The sequence below is a fragment of the Salmo salar genome, chromosome ssa20 (assembly GCF_905237065.1).
Source record: "Salmo salar chromosome ssa20, Ssal_v3.1, whole genome shotgun sequence".
In the NCBI taxonomy this organism is placed as follows: domain Eukaryota; kingdom Metazoa; phylum Chordata; class Actinopteri; order Salmoniformes; family Salmonidae; genus Salmo; species Salmo salar.
The window spans coordinates 56,346,927-56,374,674 of record NC_059461.1 but is presented as its reverse complement, the minus strand read 5'-3'; the positions used below and the strand labels follow the sequence as shown (position 1 = coordinate 56,374,674).

Sequence of the window (27,748 nt, the reverse complement as noted above, 5' to 3'; positions counted from 1 at the left end):
TCCCCTTATAGAATGTTAGCACAAATGAGGGTTTAGTCAGGAATAGCCATGGACCAAAAGAGAAAATCTAACTTTTTGGAAGACGAGATCACGGCGATGGTAGAGGAGATTCAAGACAGGCAACATGTATTATTCGGTGGACTAAATAGTGGGTTGACAAACAAAGCCAAACAGGTAGCTTAGGAGTGTGACACCGCTGCAGTGAACGAGGTGGGGCAGCAAGACAGAACTGTGGCTGATGTGAAAAAGAAATGGTCTGACCTTAAACTGCAAGGGAAGAAAAGAATATCCATACATAACCAGCAGGAGAATCACTTACGTCAAGTCTAGACTTTGAGTAGAGATAAGATAATTTCCACGTCAAAGTAAGGTTTTATAAATAACTACTTATACATGCTTTTCTGCATAAGTCATAGTTCAGATCAACATTGATTGTTAGTCCGTTATATAAATGAGGCCCCAGAGCATTTCATTTCAGAGAGCTCTGTAAGTTGTTCCACATAAAGGGCACAACAAAAACTAAAATCAGCTTTCCCCAACTCTGTGGAGACCGAAGGGGCCTCCAGTGTTATCCAAGCCTGAGACTGGGTTTGGTAATTTGTAAGTTTAAATTGAATTAATGATGATAGATACATAACAAGTTTCTGCATGAGTGCTTTGTAGATAAACACATGAAAATATTGCTCTCTCCTTACATACAAAGAGGCCCAACTAGTGCTGTTACTGTGACATATTACCGCCCCACTGGCGTTCACGAGTCATGACGGCAGTCAAATTCCATGTGACCGTTTAGTCACGGTAATTAGGCTTCTCCAAGCTCTGATGCTGCTGATGGTCATTAGTAGCCTACCAAACATACTAACTGGACTCTATTGTCCCTCTAATCACTCTGACATCAATACAAATGTAATTGAAAATCGAATCAAACACTTCATCAGAGCCTATGAGCTCATGTTACACAACATTTCTATAGGCTATGCAGTTGCGTGAGAAAACAGAGTGATGGCCTCTATTAAAAAGAGGTGGATCCCATCAGCTTTCTATAGGCTTACTATATTTATTTCTCAACTTCCTAATATTAAACAAATTGCTTCTCTTTACAACAGGTATATAGCCTACCTGGCTGGAATGAAAATGAACCACTGGAAAAGCGTCCTCCATTCGCTATTTAAGTGCATAGATGACATGTATTTTTGCCTCTGCCCCTGTTTCGAGACAGGTGCATAGTAATGGCCCATTCTAAATCAAAACAAATTTCACACATATATTATTTAGTATATGTAAAGACAAGGTTAAATCAAGAACAGTTTGATGGGTGACAATATTAAGCTATCACTTGTGAATGATGCCCAGCTAGTGTGCAGTAAGGCAAGAAACAACGCATGCCTTTCTTTTGCAATTTTTTCAATTCATATTCGCACACCTCATGTAGCCTAGCCCATAGGCCTATATGTTTTGATAAGGTTTGTATCACAGCTAAAGTGGCCAAATAACTTCTTAACATTAAGCACATTAATCTGGTTTACAACGGGTGTAGAGCCTAACCGGCATACATAAGCAGCGCGTGAGTTTCAAGTTTGGGGAAGTACATTTTCACCATAAAAATGCACCTTTATAATAAACGCATTACATGCATAGTCGCATTTGCAGTCACTTTTGAGAATGGTGTTTTCCCACTAATTGATTGCATTTTGGAACATTGGCGCTTATAGCCTACTGCCATATGCACAATGCTGTGCTTATAATGTGAAGGAATAGACTAATAGTTCATCAACATTTTAAGCTAAATGTTCTGATCTGTTGCGTCAGCCACATTTTTTATGCTAGTGGTTGTATTCATTTGGGATCTATCGCATCCCACAACTGTCCCAGACTATGTTTGGAATATTTATTTCTCGTACAGAATAGGTCAACTTTTGCACTATTGGGATAGTAGATCTCCTGCCATGTCAATGATGTGTCGTGAAACAGTGTTGTTTGATGAAGGAATTGTCTGTATAGTTTTTTGGTCCTTTTCCCCCAGCATTGTCCCAGCCATATCCGTGGCAGCAGGAAGAATTAAGTCCTCCACAATAGTACGGGGCTTGCCTGTCCTAGCCACTCGGTAGCTCACCATATAAGACTCTTCTAGCCCCTTCTTATTAATGGTATCGGTTGCTTTTATACATGTCTTACTACTCGAAAGTCGTCTTAATTCTCGCTCAAAAAACTCCCGTGGCGTATTTTTCAAATTGGCATGTTTTGTTTCTAAATGTCTGTGCAAGAGTGAAGGTTTCATCGAGCTGTGAGATAGTACTTTTGCACATATAACACACTGTGGCTGAGGAAAGGCACTACTCCCAATATACACTACCGTTCAAAAGTTTGGGGTCACTTAGAAATTTCCTTAATTTTTCTTTTAGAAAAGCACATTTTTTGTCCATTAAAATAACATAAAATTCATCAGAAATACAGTGTAGACATTGTTAATTTCTAAGAGAGCATGATGCCATAAGAGAAGATCTTACATAAATAGCCGCCCCTCCCTCCTTTTCTGGTCTATCACATCTGAAAATGTTGTAGTCCGCAATGGCAACGTCCTTATCCATAATGAAATTATTCAGCCAGGTCTCTGAGATAACCAGAATGTCAGGGCTAGTGTCATGCACCCAGACATCCAGAAAGTCCAGTTTAGACATCAGCCTTCGCACATTTATATATAACAGTCCTCTGCGAGATTTGAAAACAGCAGCAGTATCCATGGGGACACAAGAGTCAATAGAACTGGATGAGCTAGCCACAAAAGGCTTATTGATTGGATTCAAAGTAGCAGAGCTAATAGCAGAAATCTGGTAAATGTGCACAGGACTCCTATTGACAATACCCCTATGGTTATTAGCACATGTAGCAAAACGATAGCTTGATATAAAAATATTAATAGCATAGGTTGGGCTAACAACAGTGGGTTCCTTATGGGAGCTAACAGAGCTATCAATGGAAATGAAATTAACAGGCATAGAATGACTATTTACAATACCCTATCAACATGGGAAATTGTGGCAGAATGATATCGCTTTGATTTAATGGGAGTAAATACCTTTGAGGAGCTTGATTTGATCAGTCATTGCCTCAGCACTGCTTTTTAGTGTTTGGACAGGATCCAGGCACCCAAATGATTAGGGTGGATCCCATCCTCCTTATAGAGCATCCTCTGCTTCCAAAAGGTTTAAAAGTTGGCTACAAAGTTTACACCCAAGGAACTGCAGTAGTCAGTAGGCAGCGGAACCTATGGATCCAGGGCGGTGAAGCTGTTTGAAGTCTATAACCGGTCAGGGCTTCCCAGCGCCAAGGAGGCCTCAATTACCAAAGGCCGCTGCTTTCGACTTCCACGGCAAGTGTCATGTCTCCATGGCTGGTTCATGGCTGGTTGGCAGGGTCAACAATAGGAACATCTACTAAGTCATCCATAAGCATCCTACTAAGTCAGAGGGGGGATCCCTGCATAGCACCGGCCAGTCGGTTATGGAAAGACGACACGGCGGCGACACTCCCATCAGGTCAGAGCGGCGTCCAGCTACTGGAGTAGAAGAGAAAGAGAAAGTAGGCGGACGTGGATTCCCCAGTAGCTTGTGTAAGATCGCTACTTGTTTGCTAAGAGTAGCCACTTCGCCTCTGTAGTCCTCCGCGAGCAAACAGTTGCTGCATTGAAAGTCCGGACAGTCCACAATGTCCCAGAATAGAGCAAAATAAACACAGCTTCTGCAGCATTTAAACCGTTCGTTAGAAACCTTCACTTGAAACTACAGGCTAGGTAAGATAGATAGGCTAACTGGACTTCCGTGTCTCTCTTCTTGACAGGAATTTACTAAAGGTTTGCTATAAACTACATTGGGTTTGCAAATACAGCCCGCACCCTGCTTCCCGAAACAAGCACGGCCTGTGAAATGTCAAACACACAAGCAACACAAACCTGAGTCACACACCAGTACGGAAAACAGAGAGAAAGCAGAGGACTTTCTCACTGTATGGATCCTGCCTGCACATACACTATAGGACCCGGAGATTACCAACTTGGTGCTGTAGAAGCAAGCAGTAAATTGCAGAGCAGTGAGCCAAAACACCGGTCAACAAGTGAAAGAAAGACAGGTAGTAGGAGCATTCGCTTACCAAGGAGCAGCGAATGATGGCTCATGAGGGAAGTGAGACGAGTTGGTCTGTACACCATTTGACCTGGCTAGGAAACACTCAGCGCTAGTCTGAGCCTACTTCAGCTTAAATATGGCACAATCACTCCATACCTTATCATCGTGATAGCTAATGTGTGAAGAGCATTCTGGCACAAAATGCCTTCCAAGCATCAGACAGGTGGGTGGGTTCTACACATTGCTGATGTGAGGGGTGAGTTACCACATATACTGTATATAAAGTTATTTTAGTTAGATTATTAAAGTTAGTTAGATTATTACCGGTTGGATCTGCGGCTTATCAGACTTGCTTTCAATGAGAAATCTGTTGGGTCGTACACAAAGCTACATGATGGACCTTTAATGTATGTGTATCTTTGACTCACTTGGCACAGTCATAAAGGTCGCAGCAGTAGCAGGTCCCACTGCGTACCTTCATAGTACATGACTCCGTGAGACCCTGGCATGGCACCTACAAGAGGAGGCATACACTCTAATCAACAGTATTGAGTGACAGGTACAGTACAAGCAGAGATTAGTCAAAGGTGATAGACCCCTCCCTTAAAATGTATTTTCCCCCTGCCAGACAGTAGGTACTACACATATTTTCAGAATTGGACAGGATAGCTAACACAGTAAGTCATATTGCTATGCGTGCAGTTGTACTTACAGAGGCATAGTAATTCTCATAGATGTAGCTGTTTCCACTTGTGTAAAACTGGCATCTCCCTGCTTTCAGAGGACGGACATCCTGGTGTGGGACAGACAGAGAGTCATGATATCGTAATGCATGAGTGAATTGAATAGACTGCAGTTGTATGGTTTAAACACAGCTGCAATGACTCCATCCAATTCCAGCACATCCCTTTTGAATAGCATTTGCGAATTAGACTCCATATCGTTCTGGCATTGTAAAGTTCTCCTATAAAACAGATGACAGGTGTAAAATATATATACACTAAGTGTACTAAACATTAGGAACACCTGCTCTTTCCATGACATAGACTGACCAGGTGAATCCAGATGAAAGCTATGATCCCTTATTGATGTCTCCTGTTAAATCCACTTCGATCAGTGTAGATGAAGGGGAGGAGGCAGGTTAAAGAAGAATTTGTAAGCCTTGAGACAATTGAGACATGGATTGTGTGCTATTCAGAGAGGGAATGGGCAAGACAAAAGATTTAAGTGCGTTTGAATGGGGTATGGTAGTAGGTTCCAGGTGCACCGGTTTGAGTGTGTCAAAAACTGCAACGCTGCTGGGTTTTTCCACTCTTAACAGTTTCCCGTGTGTATCACGACCCAAAGGACATCCAGTGATACAACTATGGGAAGCATTGGAGTCAACATGGGCCAGCATCCCTGTGGAAAGCTTTTGACACCCTGTAGAGTCCATGCCCTGACGAATTGAGGCTGCTCTGAGGGCAAACGGGAGTGTAACTCAATATTAGGAAGGTGTTCTTAATGTTTTGAACACTCAGTGTATACAGTGGTGTAAAGTACTTAAGTAAAAATACTTTAAAGTACTACTTAAGTCGTTTTTGGGGGGTATCTGTACTTTACTATTTATATTTTTGACAACTTTGACTTTTACTTCACTACATTCCTAAAGAAAATAATGTAATTTTTACTCCATACATTTTCCCTGACACCCAAAAGTAGTCGTTACATTTTGAATGCTTAGCAGGACAGGAAAACGGTCTAATTCACACACTTATCAAGACAACACATGGTCATCCCTATTGCCTCTGATCTGGACTCACTAAACACAAATACATCATTTGTAAATTATGTCTCAGTGTTGGAGTGTGCCCCTGGCTATCCGTACATTTTAAAAACAAGAAAATGGTACCGTCTGCTTGGATTAATATAAAAAATTCAAATAATTTATACTTTTACTTTTGATGCTTAAGTATATTTTAGCAATTACATTTACTTTTGTTACTAAAGAATATTTAGAACCAAATACTTTTAGACTTTTATTCAAGTAGTATTTTACCAGGTGACTTTCACTTTTACTTGAGTAACTTTCTATTAAGGTATCCATAATTTTACTCAAATATGACAATTGGGTACTTTTTCCACCACTGAGTATATACTGGAACCAGAAGATGGATGTAAAATATATATACAGTATATGTTATAAATTTTGCAGGTTTTGCTAAGGCATTGTAAACAGATAGTAGTTGTGTACTACGCTGTTTAACACATACTGTAGATAAGTATATCAACTAGTTGGACACTACGTTGGACACTACGTTGGAACTAGTCAAGTCAACTCTGTTATTGACATTTGTAAGTACCGAATGCATACAGATGAAGGATGTTCATTTGATCACCCAGTTGCAGGAGAACTTTCCTGAAAGCAGTAAATGTAAAACTTGTAGTGCAATTTCCACTTTTAAATTTCAGACTTAATTTTCTCTTATGAAAAATGTATTAACCCCCACAACAATGTTGTCTAATCCACATAATAATTTACATTTCCTTTTGCTGCAGGATTACCTTTCTGCTGTAGCAAATATGCTCAAATTAAGATCCTGCACCTGTACACTGCATTGTAATGTTTCTGTGACAAAAGCTAGCATATTATGTTACGTCTAGTCTATGAGACCAGGCTGCTATACCCAAAGACTTACTTCTGCCTGCTTTGACTATATTCATTCTTGCTCACAGTTTAGAGAAAAACAGAAGAAATGCAGAATTTACATAATTAAACATTGCATAGAAAAAAGCATTAGAAAACCCTCACTTAGACACATAATACATGGCATATCGACAAACTTTGTTCATTTGGAGGTGTTATTGGTGCTTTGAATTTTACAATTCTTTCTCTGTTTCTGTAAATGTTTTTAATAGGGTTTTGATAGAGGCAAACATTCCTAGCTGAAGCTTTGTGATCAATGGTCTAATCAAATAAATTGCTTGCTGGGTTTCCAAGCCCTCCTTCCACTACATACTAACACAGACACAGATGCCCTGTACAATCAGACAGACAGACAGACAGACAGACAGACAGACAGACAGACAGACAGACAGACAGACAGACAGACAGACAGACAGACAGACAGACAGACAGACAGACAGACAGACAGACAGACAGACAGACAGACAGACAGACAGACAGACAGACAGACGTAGGCACAATTCTGGACCATGGGTCATTTGCATCTTGGCATTTCCCTCGAAATGTACACATTAATATTATATTGCAATGTCATTGTGTAGCCATGTATTGATCCACTTTGAAATGTAAATGTGTTTAAAGTTTATTGCAAGTATTGAAGTTATATTGTGCTATGGATGGCAAACGGAACATTCGATCTTGTGTGAAATTTTCGGTTGGGTTAACACATTGAAATGGGAGAGGACTCTCTCTCATGACATTTACATTTACATTTACATTTAAGTCATTTAGCAGACGCTCTTATCCAGAGCGACTTACAAATTGGTGCATTCACCTTATGATATCCAGTGGAACAACCACTTTACAATAGTGCATCTAAATCTTTTAAGGGGGGGGGTTAGAAGGATTACTTTATCCTATCCTAGGTATTCCTTAAAGAGGTGGGGTTTCAGGTGTCTCCGGAAGGTGGTGATTGACTCCGCTGTCCTGGCGTCGTGAGGGAGCTTGTTCCACCATTGGGGTGCCAGAGCAGCGAACAGTTTTGACTGGGCTGAGCGGGAACTGTGCTTCCTCAGAGGTAGGGGGGCCAGCAGGCCAGAGGTGGATGAACGCAGTGCCCTTGTTTGGGTGTAGGGCCTGATCAGAGCCTGAAGGTATGGAGGTGCCGTTCCCTTCACAGCTCCGTAGGCAATCACCATGGTCTTGTAGCGGATGCGAGCATCAACTGGAAGCCAGTGGAGAGAGCGGAGGAGCGGGGTGACGTGAGAGAACTTGGGAAGGTTGAACACCAGACGGGCTGCGGCGTTCTGGATGAGTTGTAGGGGTTTAATGGCACTGGCAGGGAGCCCAGCCAACAGCGAGTTGCAGTAATCCAGACGGGAGATGACAAGTGCCTGGATTAGGACCTGCGCCGCTTCCTGTGTGAGGCAGGGTCGTACTCTGCGAATGTTGTAGAGCATGAACCTACAGGATCGGGTCACCGCCTTGATGTTAGTGGAGAACGACAGGGTGTTGTCCAGGATCACGCCAAGGTTCTTAGCACTCTGGGAGGAGGACACAAGGGAGTTGTCAACCGTGATGGCGAGATCATGGAACGGGCAGTCCTTCCCCGGGAGGAAGAGCAGCTCCGTCTTGCCGAGGTTCAGCTTGAGGTGGTGATCCGTCATCCACACTGATATGTCTGACAGACATGCAGAGATGCGATTCGCCGCCTGGTTATCAGAAGGGGGAAAGGAGAAGATTAATTGTGTGTCGTCTGCATAGCAATGATAGGAGAGACCATGTGAGGATATGACAGAGCCAAGTGACTTGGTGTATAGCGAGAATAGGAGAGGGCCTAGAACAGAGCCCTGGGGGACACCAGTGGTGAGACCGCATGGTGCGGAGACAGATTCTCGCCACACCACCTGGTAGGAGCGACCTGTCAGGTAGGACGCAATCCAAGCGTGGGCCGCGCCGGAGATGCCCAACTCGGAGAGGGTGGAGAGGAGGATCTGATGGTTCACAGTATCAAAGGCAGCAGATAGGTCTAGAAGGATGAGAGCAGAGGAGAGAGAGTTAGCTTTAGCAGTGCGGAGAGCCTCCGTGACACAGAGAAGAGCAGTCTCAGTTGAATGCCCAGTCTTGAAACCTGACTGATTAGGATCAAGAAGGTCATTCTGAGAGAGATAGCAGGAGAGCTGGCCAAGGACGGCACGTTCAAGAGTTTTGGAGAGAAAAGAAAGAAGGGATACTGGTCTGTAGTTGTTGACATCGGAGGGATCGAGTGTAGGTTTTTTTCAGAAGGGGTGCAACTCTCGCTCTCTTGAAGACGGAAGGGACGTAGCCAGCGGTCAAGGATGAGTTGATGAGCGAGGTGAGGTAGGGGAGAAGGTCTCCGGAAATGGTCTGGAGAAGAGAGGAGGGGATAGGGTCAAGTGGGCAGGTTGTTGGGCGGCCGGCCGTCACAAGACGCGAGATTTCATCTGGAGAGAGAGGGGAGAAAGAGGTCAAAGCACAGGGTAGGGCAGTGTGAGCAGGACCAGCGGTGTCGTTTGACTTAGCAAACGAGGATCGGATATCGTCAACCTTCTTTTCAAAATGGTTGACGAAGTCATCCGCAGAGAGGGAGGAGGGGGGGGAGGAGGATTCAGGAGGGAGGAGAAGGTAGCAAAGAGCTTCCTAGGGTTAGAGGCAGATGCTTGTAATTTAGAGTGGTAGAAAGTGGCTTTAGCAGCAGAGACAGAAGAGGAGAATGTAGAGAGGAGGGAGTGAAAGGATGCCAGGTCCGCAGGGAGGCGAGTTTTCCTCCATTTCCGCTCGGCTGCCCGGAGCCCTGTTCTGTGAGCTCGTAGTGAGTCGTCGAGCCACGGAGCAGGAGGGGAGGACCGAGGAGGCCTGGAGGATAGGGGACAGAGAAAATCAAAGGATGCAGAAAGGGAGGAGAGGAGGGTTGAGGAGGCAGAATCAGGAGATAGGTTGGAGAAGGTTTGAGCAGAGGGAAGAGATGATAGGATGGAAGAGGAGAGAGTAGCGGGAGAGAGAGAGCGAAGGTTGGGACGGCGCAATACCATCCGAGTAGGGGCAGAGTGAGAAGTGTTGGATGAGAGCAAGAGGGAAAAGGATACAAGGTAGTGGTCGGAGATTTGGAGGGGAGTTGCAATGAGATTAGTGGAAGAACAGCATCTAGTAAAGATGAGGTCAAGCGTATTGCCTGCCTTGTGAGTAGGGGGGGGAAGGTGAGAGGGTGAGGTCAAAAGAGGAGAGGAGTGGAAAGAAGGAGGCAGAGAGGAATGAGTCAAAGGTAGACGTGGGGAGGTTAAAGTCACCCAGAACTGTGAGAGGTGAGCCATCTTCAGGAAAGGAACTTATCAAGGCGTCAAGCTCATTGATGAACTCTCCAAGGGAACCTGGAGGGCGATAAATGATAAGGATGTTAAGCTTGAAAGGGCTGGTAACTGTGACAGCATGGAATTCAAATGAGGAGATAGACAGATGGGTCAGGGGAGAAAGAGAGAATGTCCACTTGGGAGAGATGAGGATTCCAGTGCCACCACCCCCTGGCTCGATGCTCTAGGGGTATGCGAGAACACGTGGGCAGACGAAGAGAGAGCAGTAGGAATAGCAGTGTTATCTGTGGTAATCCATGTTTCCGTCAGCGCCAGGAAGTCTAGGGACTGGAGGGTAGCATAGGCTGAGATGAACTCAGCCTTGTTGGCTGCAGACCGGCAGTTCCAGAGGCTGCCGGAGACCTGGAACTCCACGTGGGTCGTGCGCGCTGGGACCACCAGGTTAGAGTGGCAGCGGCCACGCGGTGTGAAGCGTTTGTATGGCCTGTGCAGAGGGGAGAGAACAGGGATAGACAGACACATAGTTGACAAGCTACAGAAGTGTTGTTTCTTGTATTATTGTCTCTTGTGTCTTTAGAGAACTGTTTCACTTTGATATCCTTTTTCTTCTGTCCTGATTTTCTCTTTCTTTTCTTCTGTTAACTAGATATTCTTTGTTGTTCTTCGTTAGCTAGCTAGCTTCTTCCAAAAGAGTCCCTAGCAACTGCTTAGCAACTGGTAAACAATTCAGCTAGCTAAGATAACTACAATTTTATGAAAAATAGTTATTTTTCAAAAGCCTATCTTCTTTGTTTGTTGCTTGTTTTTTCTCCTCTTCAGTCTTGCAGTTTTCTTTTGCTTTTTTCCGATGTACTTCACTCTAAAAACCATGTAAATTTCAATATTTGTAGGAGCTCATTTTTCAGCTGCTGCTGCTCAAATTGGAGTTCCGGAACCGGAAACCACACTCATCCACAGGGAGTGAGACTCAATCCAAACTGCTTTCAACATTACAGACAGGGTGGGTCAATCTCCATCCACATACGATGGAACACTCATGCATGAACACTAATATTACAGCTATTCTCACAAACACTCTCATGCACGACATCAAGATCAGAGACTGGGGGAAGAGAAATTGAGATCAAGCCTACTACTGACTAAAAGAATTAGAAATAAATGAGTTTTTCCCCCCTAAGATTGCTATTTTCACTCTGAATGAGAAATAAATTAGCTTTAGGTAAGATTTTCATTTACGGTCACAATTGTCTCAAACCCCCTGTGATCTGTTGAGTTGAAAGACACACGTGGAGCAGCAACGTGACTCACCATGTTGAAAACGATGAAGACGCCATCCACCACCAGACACAGGAAGGAGGCAATGATCCCGAAGCTGAGGAAAATAATGGCCGCCACAAGCTGGAGAGAAAGGGAATAAGACATTATTAGAAAAGATAGAAACATACATACATGACTGAGCACATGCTAGCAGGACTAATGTTCAACAACAAAACTAGGTTGACAGTACACTGTATATATCCTCCCAAGTGTGTTGTAGCAATCCCACTGGGCACCAACATCAAGTCATCGTCTATTCCACGTTGGTTCAAGGTCATTTACATGAAATGACGTGGAAACAACGTTGATTCAACCAGTGTGTGCCCAGTGGGATTTTTAAAGTTTTCAATTTCATCATCTGTCTGATGAAGACAGAAGACCAAATTATTGTTACAATAAACATGCTTGGGAGCCTATATTGATTTAAGACATTATGTCAGACAAAATGCAAACAGCTGTGTCAAAGCAAAATTTTTACTCAACTCAAGTGAAAAGAGAGAGACACAGGTTGAACGGTATAATGATTAAAAGAGAAACACAGTATGAAGGAACACGGAGAAACACATGTAAAAACCACAACAACTGTTTATGGTCAAAAGCATGTTATGTGCTCAGTGCCATTTAACCCAAGCTCTGTTGAGTAAAAACAGACTTCCTTTTTAACGTAATATTATTTACTTGCAACCTGGTTTCTGTCTTTATGTCTGACAGTTCAGCTACCCTATCCTGACATCTAACTTGAGATCAGTTATGAGAAATATAATCAATCATATTTCATGATCGAGGAAAATGTTTCATCTTAATCCAAGTTGCTGGTACGAGAGTCCACTTAAACAACAAATCCACTCAGGAGATTCACTCGTTTTTCTTGATCATCTCTGAGCCGACATCTCACATCGGCCCTAAAAGTTGTCTCGCGGTGAAATGATGTCCAAAATAGCTGAGTACATTCAACAAAATGTCACCCAGTGTTAACACGATATCCACACTGAGAGAGAGAGACAGACAGAGAGAGACAGAGAGACAGAGAGAGACAGAGAGAGACAGAGAGACAGAGGGATGTGTTCATTACTCACTCGGCAAAAACTGGTTGCATCAATGTTGTTTCCATGTCATTCCAACAAAAAAATCTATCTGATGAAGTTGGATCAACGTGGAAAACTGATTTGATTGCAAAAAGTAATCAACGTAAGGGAATTTCATATTTTTTTTACTTAAATCGAATGACATGGTGGGATAAAAAGACTTTGCAATCATGTTAATTGACATCTCAACCAAATATAAATGAAAACTAGAAGTTGAAATGATATTTGTGCCCTGTGGGTAGGCAGCAAATTGAAGAAAACTGCCTGAAATAGGAAGGAACTACAGTACATTGACCTGCCCAATAAGATTTACATTTTTCCACTTTTGTAAAACGTTTCAAAAAGTTTTCAGTTGCATGCCCTAATACAGGGGTTCTCATCCACGGATGTACTGCAGGGGTCCACGGCCAGATCTCAATACACTGCCTTCAGAAAGCATTGATACACCTTGACTTAATACATATTTTGTTGTGTTACAGACTGAATTCAAAATGTATTAAATAAAACAAATTCTCACCGATCTACACATAATACCCCATAATGACAAAGTCAAAACATGTTTTTATACATTTTTGCAAATGTATTGAAAATAAAATACAGAAATATCTAAAACTTTGTAGAAGCACCTTTGGCAGCAATTACTGATGTGAGTCTTTCTGGGTAAGTCTCTAAGAGCTTTCCACCGGTGGATTGTGCACTATTTGCCCATTATTCTTTTCAAAATTATTCAAGCTCTGTCAAGTTGGTTGTTGATCATTGCTAGACAAACATTTTCAGCTCTTGGCATAGATTTTCAAGTAAATTTAAGTCAAAACTGTAACTCGGCCATTCACTGTCTTCTTGGTAAGCAACTCCAGTCTAGATTTGGCCTTGTGTTTTAGGTTATTGTCCTGCTGAAAGGTAAAATCATCTCCCAGTGTCTGGTTCAAAGCAGACTAAACCAGGTTTCCGCTAGTATTTTGCCTGTGCTTATCTCCATTCCAATTCATTTTTTATCCTGGAAAAACTCCCATCCTTAACGATTACAAGCATACCCATAACCAATGTTCCCTCAAAAACAATGTAGGCACTGAGCAAACTTCAGGTCTGCTGAGCGCAAACTTGAACGTTTTGAAAATGTTGTACAACTTCTGCCGTGCATTTACTGTGAACACTGAGGCTGTACCCGCTTTAAGTTACAGTTATAACAGTGGCCAAGTAGGCAACTGTGGCTATTTGATCATAATGAAGGCCTATCAAATGGAGAAAATGCATCCCATAACATTTTAACATGGAAATAGCTGCTCTATCATTCAGCCTACAGTAGCAGACAATGTGTGGTGTTCAATCTAGGCCTACATTCCATGAGACTTTTGAAAAATATATATTAACCTGTTTATCCACTTGTTCTTCAGACAAGATGGTGACTGAAAATGTTATTGTTTGAGGCAAGAAAACACTTTACAAAATTAAATGCATTATTATTCCCATACCATTTTTACAGAGAATCAGACAAATGATGCTACCCTTTGCCTATTGGCTACTTAGCTTATTCAAGCCTGTCTCAAAATACAAAAGTGCCTATTACAGACTACAAAGGGAAGCACAGCCGAGAGCTGCCCAGTGACACGAGCCTACCAGATGAGCTAAATAACTTCTATGCTCGCTTCGAGGCAAGTAACACTGAAACATGCATGGGAGCATCAGCTGTTACGGACAACAGCCGATGTGAGTAAGACCTTTAAACAGGTCAACATTCACAAGGCCTCAGGTCCAGACGGATTACCAGGACGGGTACTCCGAGCATGCGCTGACTAACTGGCAAGTGTCTTCACTGACATTTTCAATCTCTCCCTGTCTGAGTCTGCAATACCGACATGTTTCAAGCAGACCATCATAGTCCCTGTGCCCGAGAACACTAAGGTAACCTGCCTAAATGACTACCGACCCGTAACACTCACTTCTGTAGCAATGAAATGCTTTGAAAGGCTGGTCATGGCTCACATCAACACCATTATCCCAGAAACCCTAGACCCACTCCAATTTACATATCGCACCAACAGATCCACAGATGATGAAATCTCTATGGCACTCCACACTGCCCTTTCACACCTGGACAAAAGGAACACCTATGTGAGAATGCTGTTCATTGACTACAGCTCAGCATTCAACACCATAGTACCCTCAAAGGTCATCACTAAGCTAAGGACCCTGGGACTAAACACCTCCCTCTGCAAATGGATCCTGGGCTTCCTGACAGGCCACCCGAGGTGGTAAGGGTAGGTAATAACACATCCTCCACACTTATCCTCAACACGAGGGCCCCTCAGGGGTGCGTGCTCAGTCCACTCCTGTACTCCCTGTTCACTCATGACTGCATGGCCAGGCACAACTCCAACATCATCATTAAGTTTGCTGATGACACAACAGTGGTAGGCCTGATCACCGACAACGATGAGACAGCCTATAGGGAGGTCAGAGACCTGACTGTGTTGTGCAAGTACAACAACCTCTACGTCAACGTAATCAAGACAAAGGAGATGATTGTGGACTACAGGAAAAGGAGGACCGAGCACACCCCCATTCTCATCGACGGGACTGCAGTGGAGCAAATTGAGAGCTTCAAGTTCCTTGGTGTCCACATCACCAACAAACTAACATTGTCCAAGCACACCAAGACGGTCGTGAAGAGGGCATGACAAAACCTATTCCCCCTCAGGAGACTGAAAAGATTTGGCATGGGTCCTCAGATTCTCAAAAGGTTTTACAGCTGCACCATCGAGAGCATCCTGACGGGTTGCATCACTGCCTGGTATGGCAACTGCTCGGCCTCCGAATGGAAGGCACTACAGCGGGTAGTGCGTACGGCCTAGTACATCACCGGGGCCAAGCTTCCTGCCATCCAGGACCTCTATACCAGGCAGTGTCAAAGGAAGGCCCTAAAAATTGTCAAATACTCCAGCCACCCTAGTCATAGACTGTTCTCTCTGCTACCGCACGGCAAGCGGCACCGGAGCGCCAAGTCTAGGTCCAAGAGGCTTCTAAACAGCTTCTACCCACAAGCCATAAGACTCCTGAACAGCTCATCAAATGGCTATCTAGACTATTTGCATTGCCCCCCCCACGCTGCTGCTACTTTCTGTTATTATCTATGCATTGTAACTCTACCTACATGTACATATTACCTCAAATACCTCGACACCGGTGCCCCCACACATTGACTCTGTACCGGTACCCCCTGTATATAGCCCCGCTTTAATTATTTGTTATTCTTATCTCTTACTTTTTTTTTGTATTTTCTTAAAACTGCATTGTTGGTTAAGGGCTTGTAAGTAAGCATTTCACTGTAAGGTCTACACCTGTTGTATTTGGCGCAAGTGACAAATACAATTAGATTTGATTTGATTTTTAGAAATAATAAAAAGCTCTTGACCTGACTTGCTGTTCAAAGATGGCTAGAAATGCACACATATTGTATTCCTGTAGGAAGCAACCACTCCCCCATTACTGACTAGAAATTTGCTATAACTGGGCTAATAACTCACTTAATAGCAAAGAATATGAACAAATGTACACACCTGGCTGGCTACATGCAGCTCTAAGAAGCGCATCTACTTGCGACCACTCATGCTGTAAACACAGAGCAGTTCAAAGTGAATGACACAGATCCGTATATGGCAATGGTGTATTTGCATATAGGGATTCTGCAGCTCTGATTGATTATCGTGCACCGGTCTGTGTAGAGTATGGGCCTGAGTCGTGCCTGTCAATGCAATTGAATCCTACTCCAATGCGTTCTGCCTACAAAAAAATCTCTTGCATAGTTTGCTTTGTTTCAGTATGTTGCATTGAAAGCGGCTAATATTGCGTTCATTTCGTTCACCATTCGCACAGTTGAGGGGAACGTTGATAATGTTAACTAAAGGGGAAAACTAGAAAGTTGAGTGAAGTTCAATCTCATGCTTCTCTGTGCAGGCTGATATTTATTTTGCACGGCAGTCCCGGGGGAGCTGCGCCCCTGCACACATGTGCATCTTAGAGGGAACATTACCCATAACATGATGCAGCCCCCACTATGTTTGAAAATATGGAAATTGGTACTCAGTATTGTGTTGTATTGGATTTGCCAAACATAACACTTTGTATTCAAGACAAAAAGTGAATTGTTTTGCCACATTTTTTGCAGTATTACTTTAGTGACTTATTCAGTTTGGAAATATTTTTTTATTCTGTACATGCTTCCTTCTTTTCACTCTGTCAATTAGGTTAGTATTGTGGAGTAACTACAATGCTGTTGATTCATCCTCAGTTTTCTCCTATCACATCCATTAAACTCTGTAACTATTTTAAAGTCACCATTGGCCTGGCAATTGAGTTAAGAAGGACGCCTATATCTTTTCAGTGACTGGGTATATTGATACACCATCCAAAGTGAAATTAATAACTTCACCATGCACAAAGGGATATACAATGTGTCACGCCCTGGCCATAGAGAGGGTTTTTATTCTCTATTTTGGTTAGGCCAGGGTGTGACTAGGGTGGGCATTCTATGTCCTTTTTTCTATGTTTTGTATTTCTTTGTTTTGGCCTGGTATGGCTCTCAATCAGGGACAGCTGTACATCGTTGTTTCTGATTGGGAGCCATACTTAGGTAGCCTGTTTTCCTTTGGGTTTTGTGGGTGGTTTATTTCTGTTTAGTGTATCTTACCTGACAGAACTGTTTGGCTGGCGTCTTTTGTTTCTCTGTTTATTGTGTTCTCAGTATAATAAATTCATGATGAGCACTAACCACACTGCGCCTTGGTCTACTCCCTTCGACGGCCGTTACACAATGTCTGCTTATTTTTTTTTTATCCATCTACCAATAGGTGCCCTTCTTTGCGAGGCATTGGAAAACCTCCCTTGTCTTTGTGGTTGAATCTGTGTTTGAAATTCACTACTAGACTGAGGGGCCTTACAGATAATTGTACGTCTGGATAGAGATGAGGTAGTCAATCAAAAATCATGTCAAACACTATTATAGCACACAGTTTGAGTCCATGCAACGTATTATGTGACATGTTAAGCAAATTCTTACTCCTGAACTTATTTAGGCTTGTCATAACAAAAAGGTTGAATACTTATTGCCGAAAGACATTCCAGCTTTTTAATTTTTAATTAATGTGTAAAAATGGCTAAAAACATAATTCCACTTTGACATTATGGGGTATTGTGTCTCAATTTAATCCATTTTAAATTCAGGATGTAACACAACAAAATGTGGAAATGGTCAAGGGGTGTAAATACTTTCTGAAGGCACTGAATATACACTGAGTGTACAAATTATTAAGAACATCTTCCTAATATTGCCCTCAGAACAGCCTCAATTCGTCTGGGCATGGTCTACAAGGTGTTGAAAGCATTCCACAGGGATGCTGGCCCTAGTTGACTCCAATGCTTCCCACAGTTGTGTCAAGTTGGCAGGATGTCCTTTGGGTGGTGGAACATTCTTGATACACACAGGAAACGGTTGAACATGAAAAACCCAGTTACGTTGCAGTTCTTGACAAACTCAAACTGGTGCGCCTGGCACCTACTACCATGCCCCATTCAAAGGCACTTCAATCTTTTGTCTTAACCATTGCCTCTCTGAATGGCACACAATCCATGTCTCAAGGCATACAAATCTTTCTTTAACTTGCCTCCTCCCCTTCATCTACACTGACTGAAGTGGATTTGACAGGTGACATCTATAAGAGCTCATAACTTTCACCAGGATTTACATGTTCAGTCTATGTAATTGAAAAAGCAGGTGTTTCTAATGTTTTGTACATTCAGTGTGTATATGTATAAAACGTTGTTTTTTCCCCCTCTTTTGTTAATGAATATTACTAACAGCAACCGATTAAACGATTTTGGCCAAGGGAACAGTGGAATAAGTTTAGAGGGTGTAATAAAATACAATGTAATATTATGAACCTATCATTTATGGTATTAACACTGGGCAACATGGACCTGGGAGACTCACTGGGATATTTGTGAAAAATAATTTTTTTAATACACCTGCTAAGTTTTCTCTCTGCCTCATTTGTAGAATTGCAGGAAATTAGCTTGAAAACTGCAATTCCAAGAGGCGAACCTTTAAAATGTTCCTCCCCAGGGCCCGAAACTTGGTTAGTCTGGCCATGCACTGCTGAATTCATTGTAAAACTCCTATTTTCTTTATCTCACTTGAGTTGTGTTCTGATTATGAGGGGGTCCACAAAAGTTTGTGAACCCCTGCCCTAATAAACGCTACCCTAGCCTCAGAGACCGCTCGTAGCAGAACTATTTAGCCATGGGCAAACCTCTGCACATCGTCAATGGTCTGTGATCTCTGATGGGAGATGAGCCTAAGTCAGTAAGTAAGTAGCCTAAACTAAACCAGGGTGGTCTGCAGGTCTGGAACCCTGGTAGCCATTCTGGCCAATAAGCTAGTCCGTGACAGCCACTGAGGTAATGTCGAGTATATGAAAATATCAGTTTAACAGATAGCTGGACGTGTCTATCTTGGACACGATTACAGACATGATTAGAATTAGACAAAATAAGAGTGGCCTGTTATACTGAACAAAAATATAAACGCAACATGGAAAAATGTCATTGATTTTACTGAGTTATTAAAATAAATTCATTAGGTCTTAATCTATGGATTTCACTTGACTGGGAATACAGATATTCATCTGTTGGCCATAGATAGCTTTAAAAAAAAAAGGGGCCTCACAATGGGCCTCAGGATCTTGTCACGGTATTTTTGTGCATTCAAATTGCCATCTATAAAATGCAATTGTGTTCGTTGTCCATAGTTTATGCCTGCCCATACCATAACCCCACCGCCACCATGGGGCACTCTGTTCACAACGTTGACATCGGCTAACTGCTCGTCCACACAACACCATACACGTGGTCTGCGGTTGTGAGGCCAGTTGGACGTACTGTCAAATTCTATAAAACGACGTTGGAGGCAGCTTCTGGTAGAGAAATTAACATTAAATTCTCTGGCAACAGCTCTGATGGACATTCCTGGAGTCATCATGCCAATTGCATGCTCCTTCAAAACTTGAAACATCTGTGGCATTGTGTTGTGTGACAAAACTGACCCATTTTAGAGTGGCCATTTATTGTCCCCAGCACAAGGTGCACCTGTGTAATGATCATACTGTTTAATCAAATTCTTGATATGCCATTCCCGTCAGGGGGATGGATTATCTTGGCAAAGGAGAAATGCTCACTAACAGGGATGTAAACAAATTTGTGCACAAAATTTGAGAGAAATAAGCTTATTGTGCGTATAAAACCTTTCTGGGATCTTTTATTACAGCTCATGAAACATAGGACCAACACTTCACATGTTGCGATTATATTTTTGTTCAGTGTAATAATAACAGACCACAATCTCTATCTCCTCCTATTCCCCCCCACCCCATCTCTGTTTACCTACATTGAAGTATCTTTAAAAAGGCTTCTTTAAAATGTATTATGATTTTAATTGGAAATGCTCGTTTTCTTATACGATTACAAGAACCGTAACAAGACACAGACATGAGCAGGTGAGAATAATTAGCAGCAGACTCCTTTACTTCATATTACAAGCGCACTAAAGTTTACAGTTTTTCTAAATTCCAAGAAAACTGTGGTAAAATGTATTGATAACAGAACAACAACTAACAAATACCCATCTGGAATCATTTTTAAGAATCATTCATGAACTATTTTGTGTGTGTGTGTGTGTGTGTGTGTGTGTGTGTGTGTGTGTGTGTGAGTGTGTGCGTGCTTATGTGTGTGTGTGTGTGTGTGTGTGTGAGTGCTTATGTGTGTGTGCATCTGCACTGCAGGCATTGACATCCTTTCCAAGCCAGGCACATTTACTCCTCTATGCTGGGGTCCCCTCACTCTCTCCATCTCCCTGTCTTACCTCGACCTAACAAGTTGCTTTCTGTTTATACACTCAGTATCTCTCTCCTTTTTCACAATGATTTCTTCTGCTGGATAAAATGAGATGGGATGGTATGGAGAAGCCCCACACGTACACATCAATCAATATCCTTATCCACTATACATGCATGCACACACACACACTACTCTGTCCATCTTCTCTAACTTGTTAAAGACTACTTCCTGCTGTGTGAGGTGGAGAGTCAACCCAACAGAACAGAGTACCATTGGATGTGGTTTGGACTGGAAAGACAGAGTTGGCCATGCTGAGACTGTTGACTTGAGCTGGTTGAAGATCAGGTTCTTTAATTTTGTATTATATTGATTGGTGCGTAAAAGATTGGAATGCTCAACCCTGTTTCACTTCAAATAGCATCTGGTTACAATGATTTAAATATTTCTAGACATAGATCTATCAAGACTATTATCCAATGAGTTTTAGGGGTTTTCCTTCTATATTTTACAGGCCAGACCATATTTCTGGCTTTTACACAAAACTGAGGTTGTGGCTGTGGCTTGGATACCACACCACTCTCTATTCTTAATCACTCCCACTCTCTTTGACAGATAAAAAAGACAATTAACTGAAAGATGCAATATGGAAATACTTTGAAACCAAAACTCAACCCCAAGTAACCTCTTTTAAAACGACTAATTTGGTCATTAGCCCTGTAAACACTGTGCATTATTTCATAACAAATGGTCCACTATCCGCTAAATCAGGTGTTATAGTGTTGGGCTGGGAAAAAAGCCTGAACACAGTCTGCAGTTATCAATCTCTGCTGTGCACGGATGCAATTATAACCAAGAGGATGAGAGAGATAGATCAGGCAAGAACATTATGCGATAAGCAGAGGAAGAGAGAGAGACCATTCAGGAGGAAGGATAGTACAAATGTGACAAATTAATGAGAAGTAGTAGAAAGGTACCAGCTGTTTTCGGTTTTCCTCCAGGCAGAGTCCAAGAACACCCAGGAAGGATCCAAACGCCAACTGCAGATATTAAGTAGAACAGCCACTGTTAGAGAGATGCCAGCAGTTGGCTCTTATTGTAGAGAACTTTACGCACTATTAAAAGTAATGTAAAGTCAAGAGATAAATAACAACTCCGTTCACTGATGTTATAGTAATGCAAAGATTATTCCCTGGTCGACTACTACTACAACAGAATTGGAAGCGCCAATGAACTGTGCAGTTGAATCACTGAAGTTACCCACAAATCAGAATTGAGTTGCGGTGATCCAGCAGAAGAAATGCCAAGGTTTAAATGTGGACATAATAGAAAATGCACCTGTTAACAACATGGCTGTGGTACCGTAGATCTCTCGGAAAGGAATGGGATGTGTGGGATAACGAGTAGCAGTAGTTCTGGTGTTTGGGTTTTTCGTCACTGGTTATTTGGACAAATGGCAATTTCGTAGTTGTTAGCATATTTTGAATTTCCGAAGGGAAGTTGTCATTCGGCCCATAACTTGCAAAGAGAGAAGGTGGAGCACCTCGTTCTAGCATCTCTTGATCCAATCTCTTAACACATATGGACCCACAACTTAATCGAGCAGCTGACCAATTACACAAGACTTTAGTTCTGGGTTAAACGAGATTATACACTTAGAAATTATCTGTCTTTAAATGTATATAAAATGGCACTGGAAATACTTACTGGCTGTGATAAATAACAGCTGAAATATATGTTGTTTGTCTGTCATGTGCTATAAAATGAGGGTTTGTTCAACAACATGAATGATGACAACTGTCACGACATTTATGAGACTTTAATTGCCATAATTTGGAAGACATCTTGTTTTGCGGACAACGACTCACAAACCATAGTTTCCCCATCCGTCAATAATTTCTGGAGACCTGCCTTCTTGGCATTGCAACTTCTTTATTTTCTTAAGGTCTGTGTTGTTTTTTTTATGACAAAAAGAGAGAACATTTGAGAAAATGTGTTTGTTGTTATTAAAAGTTCATTTATATGTATAGTGAGTAATTTTCAACAAAATGGCAGATGAACATAATTCTGATGATGATGATGATAATGATGAAGATGTACTTACAATGACTCCAGAGGTGTATCCGGTGATGCTGAGGCTCTCTGTGCGAGTGGTGGTGTAGATCCCCAGAATGACCAGGACCAGGGACAGACAGAGCATGCCCAGTACCAGCCATATCGCCATCCTGTTCCTCCTCTTCATCAGTTCTGTACCCACAGATGCATAATCAGTCACAATACAATTTCACTGTACAATGTATACCTAGCCCAGGTGGGTTAAAGAAGGGTTAACACTTGGGGTCCTAGGAGGATAACCAGAAGGGGCCCAGTAAGATTTATCCTCAGTGTCCACGTTTGCCCCACTTGTGGTTGCCATGTTGGGCTTTATGTGGGCTCATGTTGGGCTTCATACCCACGTGTGGGGCCAACCTGGATACTGAGGAAAAAAGGTTTTGGGTCCCTGTTGGGTTTTCCTCATGGGGCCTGAGGAAAAGCCGTTCATTAACCCATTTGGGCCCCAAATGGAAATGTTGGATGGGACCATTTATGATCAAAACAAAATAAAATGTGACATGTTTTACTAAGAATCTAGCACAGAGGGAGCAGATATGCTCCAGTCCATGATTTACTATTTTCAAAACAATATGGATTATTAATATGATGGTAATAATAACATTTAAAATATATTAGGCCTAATTTATTGTACGGACTGTCATTCTGAAAGGGCTGTGTAGATAATACATATTAAAAACTCTCAGACAGAGAATAACTCCACATCTGCAAAACAGCTCTACCAAGTCTGCACATGGGTAATTAGCCAGTATAATAACCACAATGGGCTGAATTCTAATTTGCGATCAGTGCATGTAAAAATCTCCTAACGAGATCAAAACTTGAGTTACACGTCAGTAAGTCTTCTTTCTCGTGGCAGGTCTCAAATTACAACAAAGTAAATCTTAAAAATGAAAGGTAAAACCTGCAAACAGATGTCATATTTTTCTTTCCCTGATTAATGATTAGGCAGAGCTGCTTTGGGGATTATAGGCTATGTCAAAATGCTGCACACATAACGTTTTTAAATAAGCATATAACTTACATAGTTTTCATGTACACAGACAAAAATCACTTGCATTTTCCTTCACCAAAACGAAATCCTTTCAACTAAGCTATTTAATTGTTTCTGTCATAATTTACAAAGCATAATATGGTAAAAAAATAAATCCGTATTTTTCCGGTTGCTTAGCCTATACTGCAAATTAGTGTAAGCTACTGCATTTGAATTAGGCCTACTTTATTTATATATATATATATAGGTAGGCCTAATTCAAATGCAGTAGCTTACACTAATTTGCAGTATAGGCTAAGCAACCGGAAAAATACGCATTGAATGGCAGTCACAATTTAACTCTATAGCCTACCTGCTTGACTGAGAGCGGGCTTCTCCCGATCCGGTGCGTCCCGAATGGCTCCGGTTGTCATGCTCCCCAAACGGATGCTCCACGGAGTAGTATAATATCCACAATATCCCTGAGTGAGCCAATGCGCTACGTCTACTGTGCTGATATCAGAATACCTCCGCACGGTCTGTTGCGCATGGAGCTCTTCAAATGTTTTATAAGCGCACTACGTGCACGGTTGGCCAACGTGTTCCCAAATATGCACGTGTAAGATCCCGCTCCTAGTAACCTACAGCTGCAATGTTGCGCTGCTCACTTGTTACAAAAGGACCAGGCTAATAATGGGCGTTTTCTTCTTATGTCATTGAATCTTACTGTGAATGCTTTTATGGTTTATTCAGTTGGCCGGTTAAAAAAACAAACGCTAATCTAATGAGAAATTGCCGTGGCTATTTTTACAATCCTGCATTACTATACCTTGCTGTTTAAACTAAAATGAAGATGAACCTACATGTGTTTTAGATTCAACATCATGTATCTATTAATCGTGGATGTTTCTTTGTTTTTTGTTTTTTTAATTATGTATGTGACCCACTCCCTCTCCCACTTTCCTCTGTGGTTCTGCTTAAAGCCTAGATCATTATTATTGTATATAATGTATATGTACTCGTGTGTTACATTACTGTGTATTAATCTTTCTGAAAAATCACTGTCTTAAGAGATGATATGATAATGTACAATTTAAGCACACGGGAAAGGTGAAAGTTGTCATAAATCTAGATGGATGAGATGGCATGGACAGAAACTAGATTTAGACATGAGTACTGCTGATTTCCCTTGTTTGGGAGAAACACTCATCATTTTCAGAGTAATACAACGCAATAATTTGGACCATTAAACATCATTATTAAATATTTTCAGCTAAACATCATTATTCAATATTTTCAGCTGCTGCAGTTCATGTCAACATGCATACATTTTTACTCCATGTATTGTAATTTTTAATGGGAAAAACTCTAGGCCCTATTGGTACAGCCTACCTAGTAGGTCTCAGTCTCAGAGTTGTTCCTGGCCATGCTGGGTCATGGTCAGGAAGAATTCTGGGCCTTATATGTAATGTATGTAATATGTTATGCAATACCTAGATGTGCACAATGTTACAATTCTCAGTATATCTACAGCATGTCATTTTCACTTAATGGGTGATTAGGGTTGCAAACTACCAGTAATTTACCAAAGTTACCAGCATTTTCAGACACTTTGGTAATTAACAGGTAATCTGTGGCAATCTATGGTAACTTTGGTCATTTATACTTGAATAACTAATGTTTTCATATAAAGTATTAATTTTGTGTATCCATATTGTCCGTGAATTTCTAGTGGATAGAACATAAAGTTCAAGAGAAAATAGCCTAATTAATGAACAAAGCATCTAATCAACAATGGCATTATTTTCTATTCACTCCAACTCTTCCAACTATAGACATATTTCACAACTGCCACCAGTTTGTCACCAAAATATTTACAACAAAGACATTAGTATAGCTAGTCAAATAAATAAGTGGTTAAAAATATAAAGGACATTTAATGCTGAAACCTTCCTATTAAACACCAATGGTATTCACTAAGTAGACGAGTTATATTTAGCATAATGTTTTACAGTTTTGTCATTCTATTATATATTTTTTGTATTACATTTTTTTTATAGGCTATATATATATTGTACATGTGATAAGGCCAAACAGGGGGAGAAGATAATTATGGACACTTGATAATCTAAAGTACCCAAAAAGTCCACTAGATGTCATCTGATAACTTTCAATGATTTTATGTAATTTACCCATATTCAGGAGCAGTGTACTGGCACCTCAAATGTTCTACTGCTTGAGTTCCTGTTCCTCTCAGAATATAAGCTCAAAAGTATTGTCAGAATGAATATATTTCCACGGCTGAATTTCTATAGACATAGGAGGACTATCCATATAAACTTTAAATTATATTTACAAACACAAACATTTTCTGCCCCCTGGCAGAGTATATAGAGAAATATGCTGTCTCTTATTGGAGTCCCTTGTGAAACCTAACTAGCGAACCATCCATTGATCACATTTATAAATAAATGATCTGGTCTCCCGAAAGGACTTTATCTCTAGAATATACGAACAGCTTTTGGAAAGCTCATATTTGAGCTAGCCATTAAAAAAGTATGGTCCACAGATCTAATTAAATCTGACCAACACTTTAATTGGAACAGAATATGAATAAATATGACATTTTCAACTACTCCACAAATTTCTTGTTAACAAACTATAGTTTTGACAAGTCGGTTAGGACATCTACTTTGTGCATGACACAAGTAATTTTTCCAACAATTGTTTACAGACAGATTATTTCACTTATAATTCACTGTATCACAACTCCAGTGGGTCAGAAGTTTACATACACTAAATTGACTGTGCCTTTTAACAGCTTGGAAAATTCCAGAAAATTATGTCATGATTTTAGAAGTTTCTGATAGGCTAATTGAAATAATTTGAGTCAATTGGAGGTGTGCCTGTGGATGTATTTCAAGGCCTACCTTCAAACTCAGTACCTCTTTGCTTGACATCATGGGAAAATCTAAAGAAATCAGCCAAGAACTCAGAAAAAATTATTGTAGACCTCCACAAGTCTGATCCATACTTGGGAGCAATTTCCAAATGCCTGAAGGTACCACGTTCATCTGTACAAACAATAGTACACAAGTATAAACACCATGGGACCACGAAAGCCGTCATACCGCTCAGGAAGGAGACGCGTTCTGTCTCCTAGAGATGAACGTACTTTGGTGCGAAAAGTGCAAATCAATCCCAGAACAACAGCAAAGGACCTTGTGAAGATGCTGGAGGAAACAGGTACAAAAGTATCTATATCCACAGTAAAACGAGTCCTATATCGACATAACCTGAAAGGCCGCTCAGCAAGGAAGAAGTCACTGCTCCAAAAACGCCATAAAAAAAGCCAGACTATGGTTTGCAAATGCACATGGGGACAAAGATCGTACTTTTTGGAGAAAAGTCCTCTGGCCTGATGAAACAAAAATAGAACTGTTTTGGCCATAATGACCATCGTTATGTTTAGAGGAAAAAGGGGGAGACCTGCAAGCCGAAGAACACCATCCCAACCGTGAAGCACGGGGGTGGCAGCATCATGTTGTGGGGGTGCTTTGGTGCAGGAGGGACTGGTGCACTTCACAAAATAGATGGCATCATGAGGAATTGAAAATGATGTGGATATATTGAAGTAACATCTCAAGACATCAGTCAGGAAGTTAAAGCTCGGTCGCAAATGGGTCTTCCAAATGGACAATGACCCCAAGCATAGTTCCAAAGTTGTGTCAAAATGGCTTAAAGACAACAAAGTCAAGGTATTGGAGTGGCCATCACAAAGCCCTGACCACAAAGCCCTGACCTCATCCTGTAGAAAATTTGTGAGCAGAACTGAAAAGGCGTGTGCGAGCAAGGAGACTAACCGATCGCTGCAGCTGTACATAGTCCATCTGTAAATAGCCCACACAATCTAACTACCTCATCCCCATATTGTTTTTATTTACTTTTCTGCTCTTTTGCACACCAATATCACTACTTACACATCATCATCTGCTCATCATCATCTGCTCATCTATCACTCCAGTTTTAATCTGCTAAATTGTAATTACTTCGCTACAATGGCCTATTTAATGCCTTACCTCCTCACACCATTTGCACACACTGTATATAGACTTTATTTTTTTCCTATTGTGCTATTGAGTGTACACTTGTTTATTCCATGTGTAACTCTGTGTTGTTGTTTGTGTCGCACTGCTTTGCTTTATCTTGGCCAGGTCGCAGTTGTAAATGAGAACTTGTTCTCAACTAGCTTACCTGGTTAA

At 41.4% G+C, this 27,748-nt stretch overlaps 1 protein-coding gene across 1 annotated transcript in view; it reads right to left on the bottom strand.

Moving 5' to 3' along the window:
• LOC106580879 (transmembrane protein 255B) overlaps nucleotides 1-24,159 on the bottom strand; it is a 31,792-nt gene extending 7,633 nt beyond the window's left edge. Inside the window, exons 1-6 of the mRNA XM_014162403.2 lie at nucleotides 23,860-24,159; nucleotides 22,506-22,648; nucleotides 21,379-21,441; nucleotides 11,424-11,513; nucleotides 4,834-4,914; nucleotides 4,550-4,635 (exon numbers count right to left, since the gene is read on the bottom strand). Coding sequence (XP_014017878.1) covers nucleotides 4,550-4,635; nucleotides 4,834-4,914; nucleotides 11,424-11,513; nucleotides 21,379-21,441; nucleotides 22,506-22,648; nucleotides 23,860-23,920 — 524 coding nt within the window. The 5' untranslated portion in view covers nucleotides 23,921-24,159. The remainder of the gene's footprint in view (nucleotides 1-4,549; nucleotides 4,636-4,833; nucleotides 4,915-11,423; nucleotides 11,514-21,378; nucleotides 21,442-22,505; nucleotides 22,649-23,859) is intronic.
• Nucleotides 24,160-27,748: the final 3,589 nt, after the last annotated feature.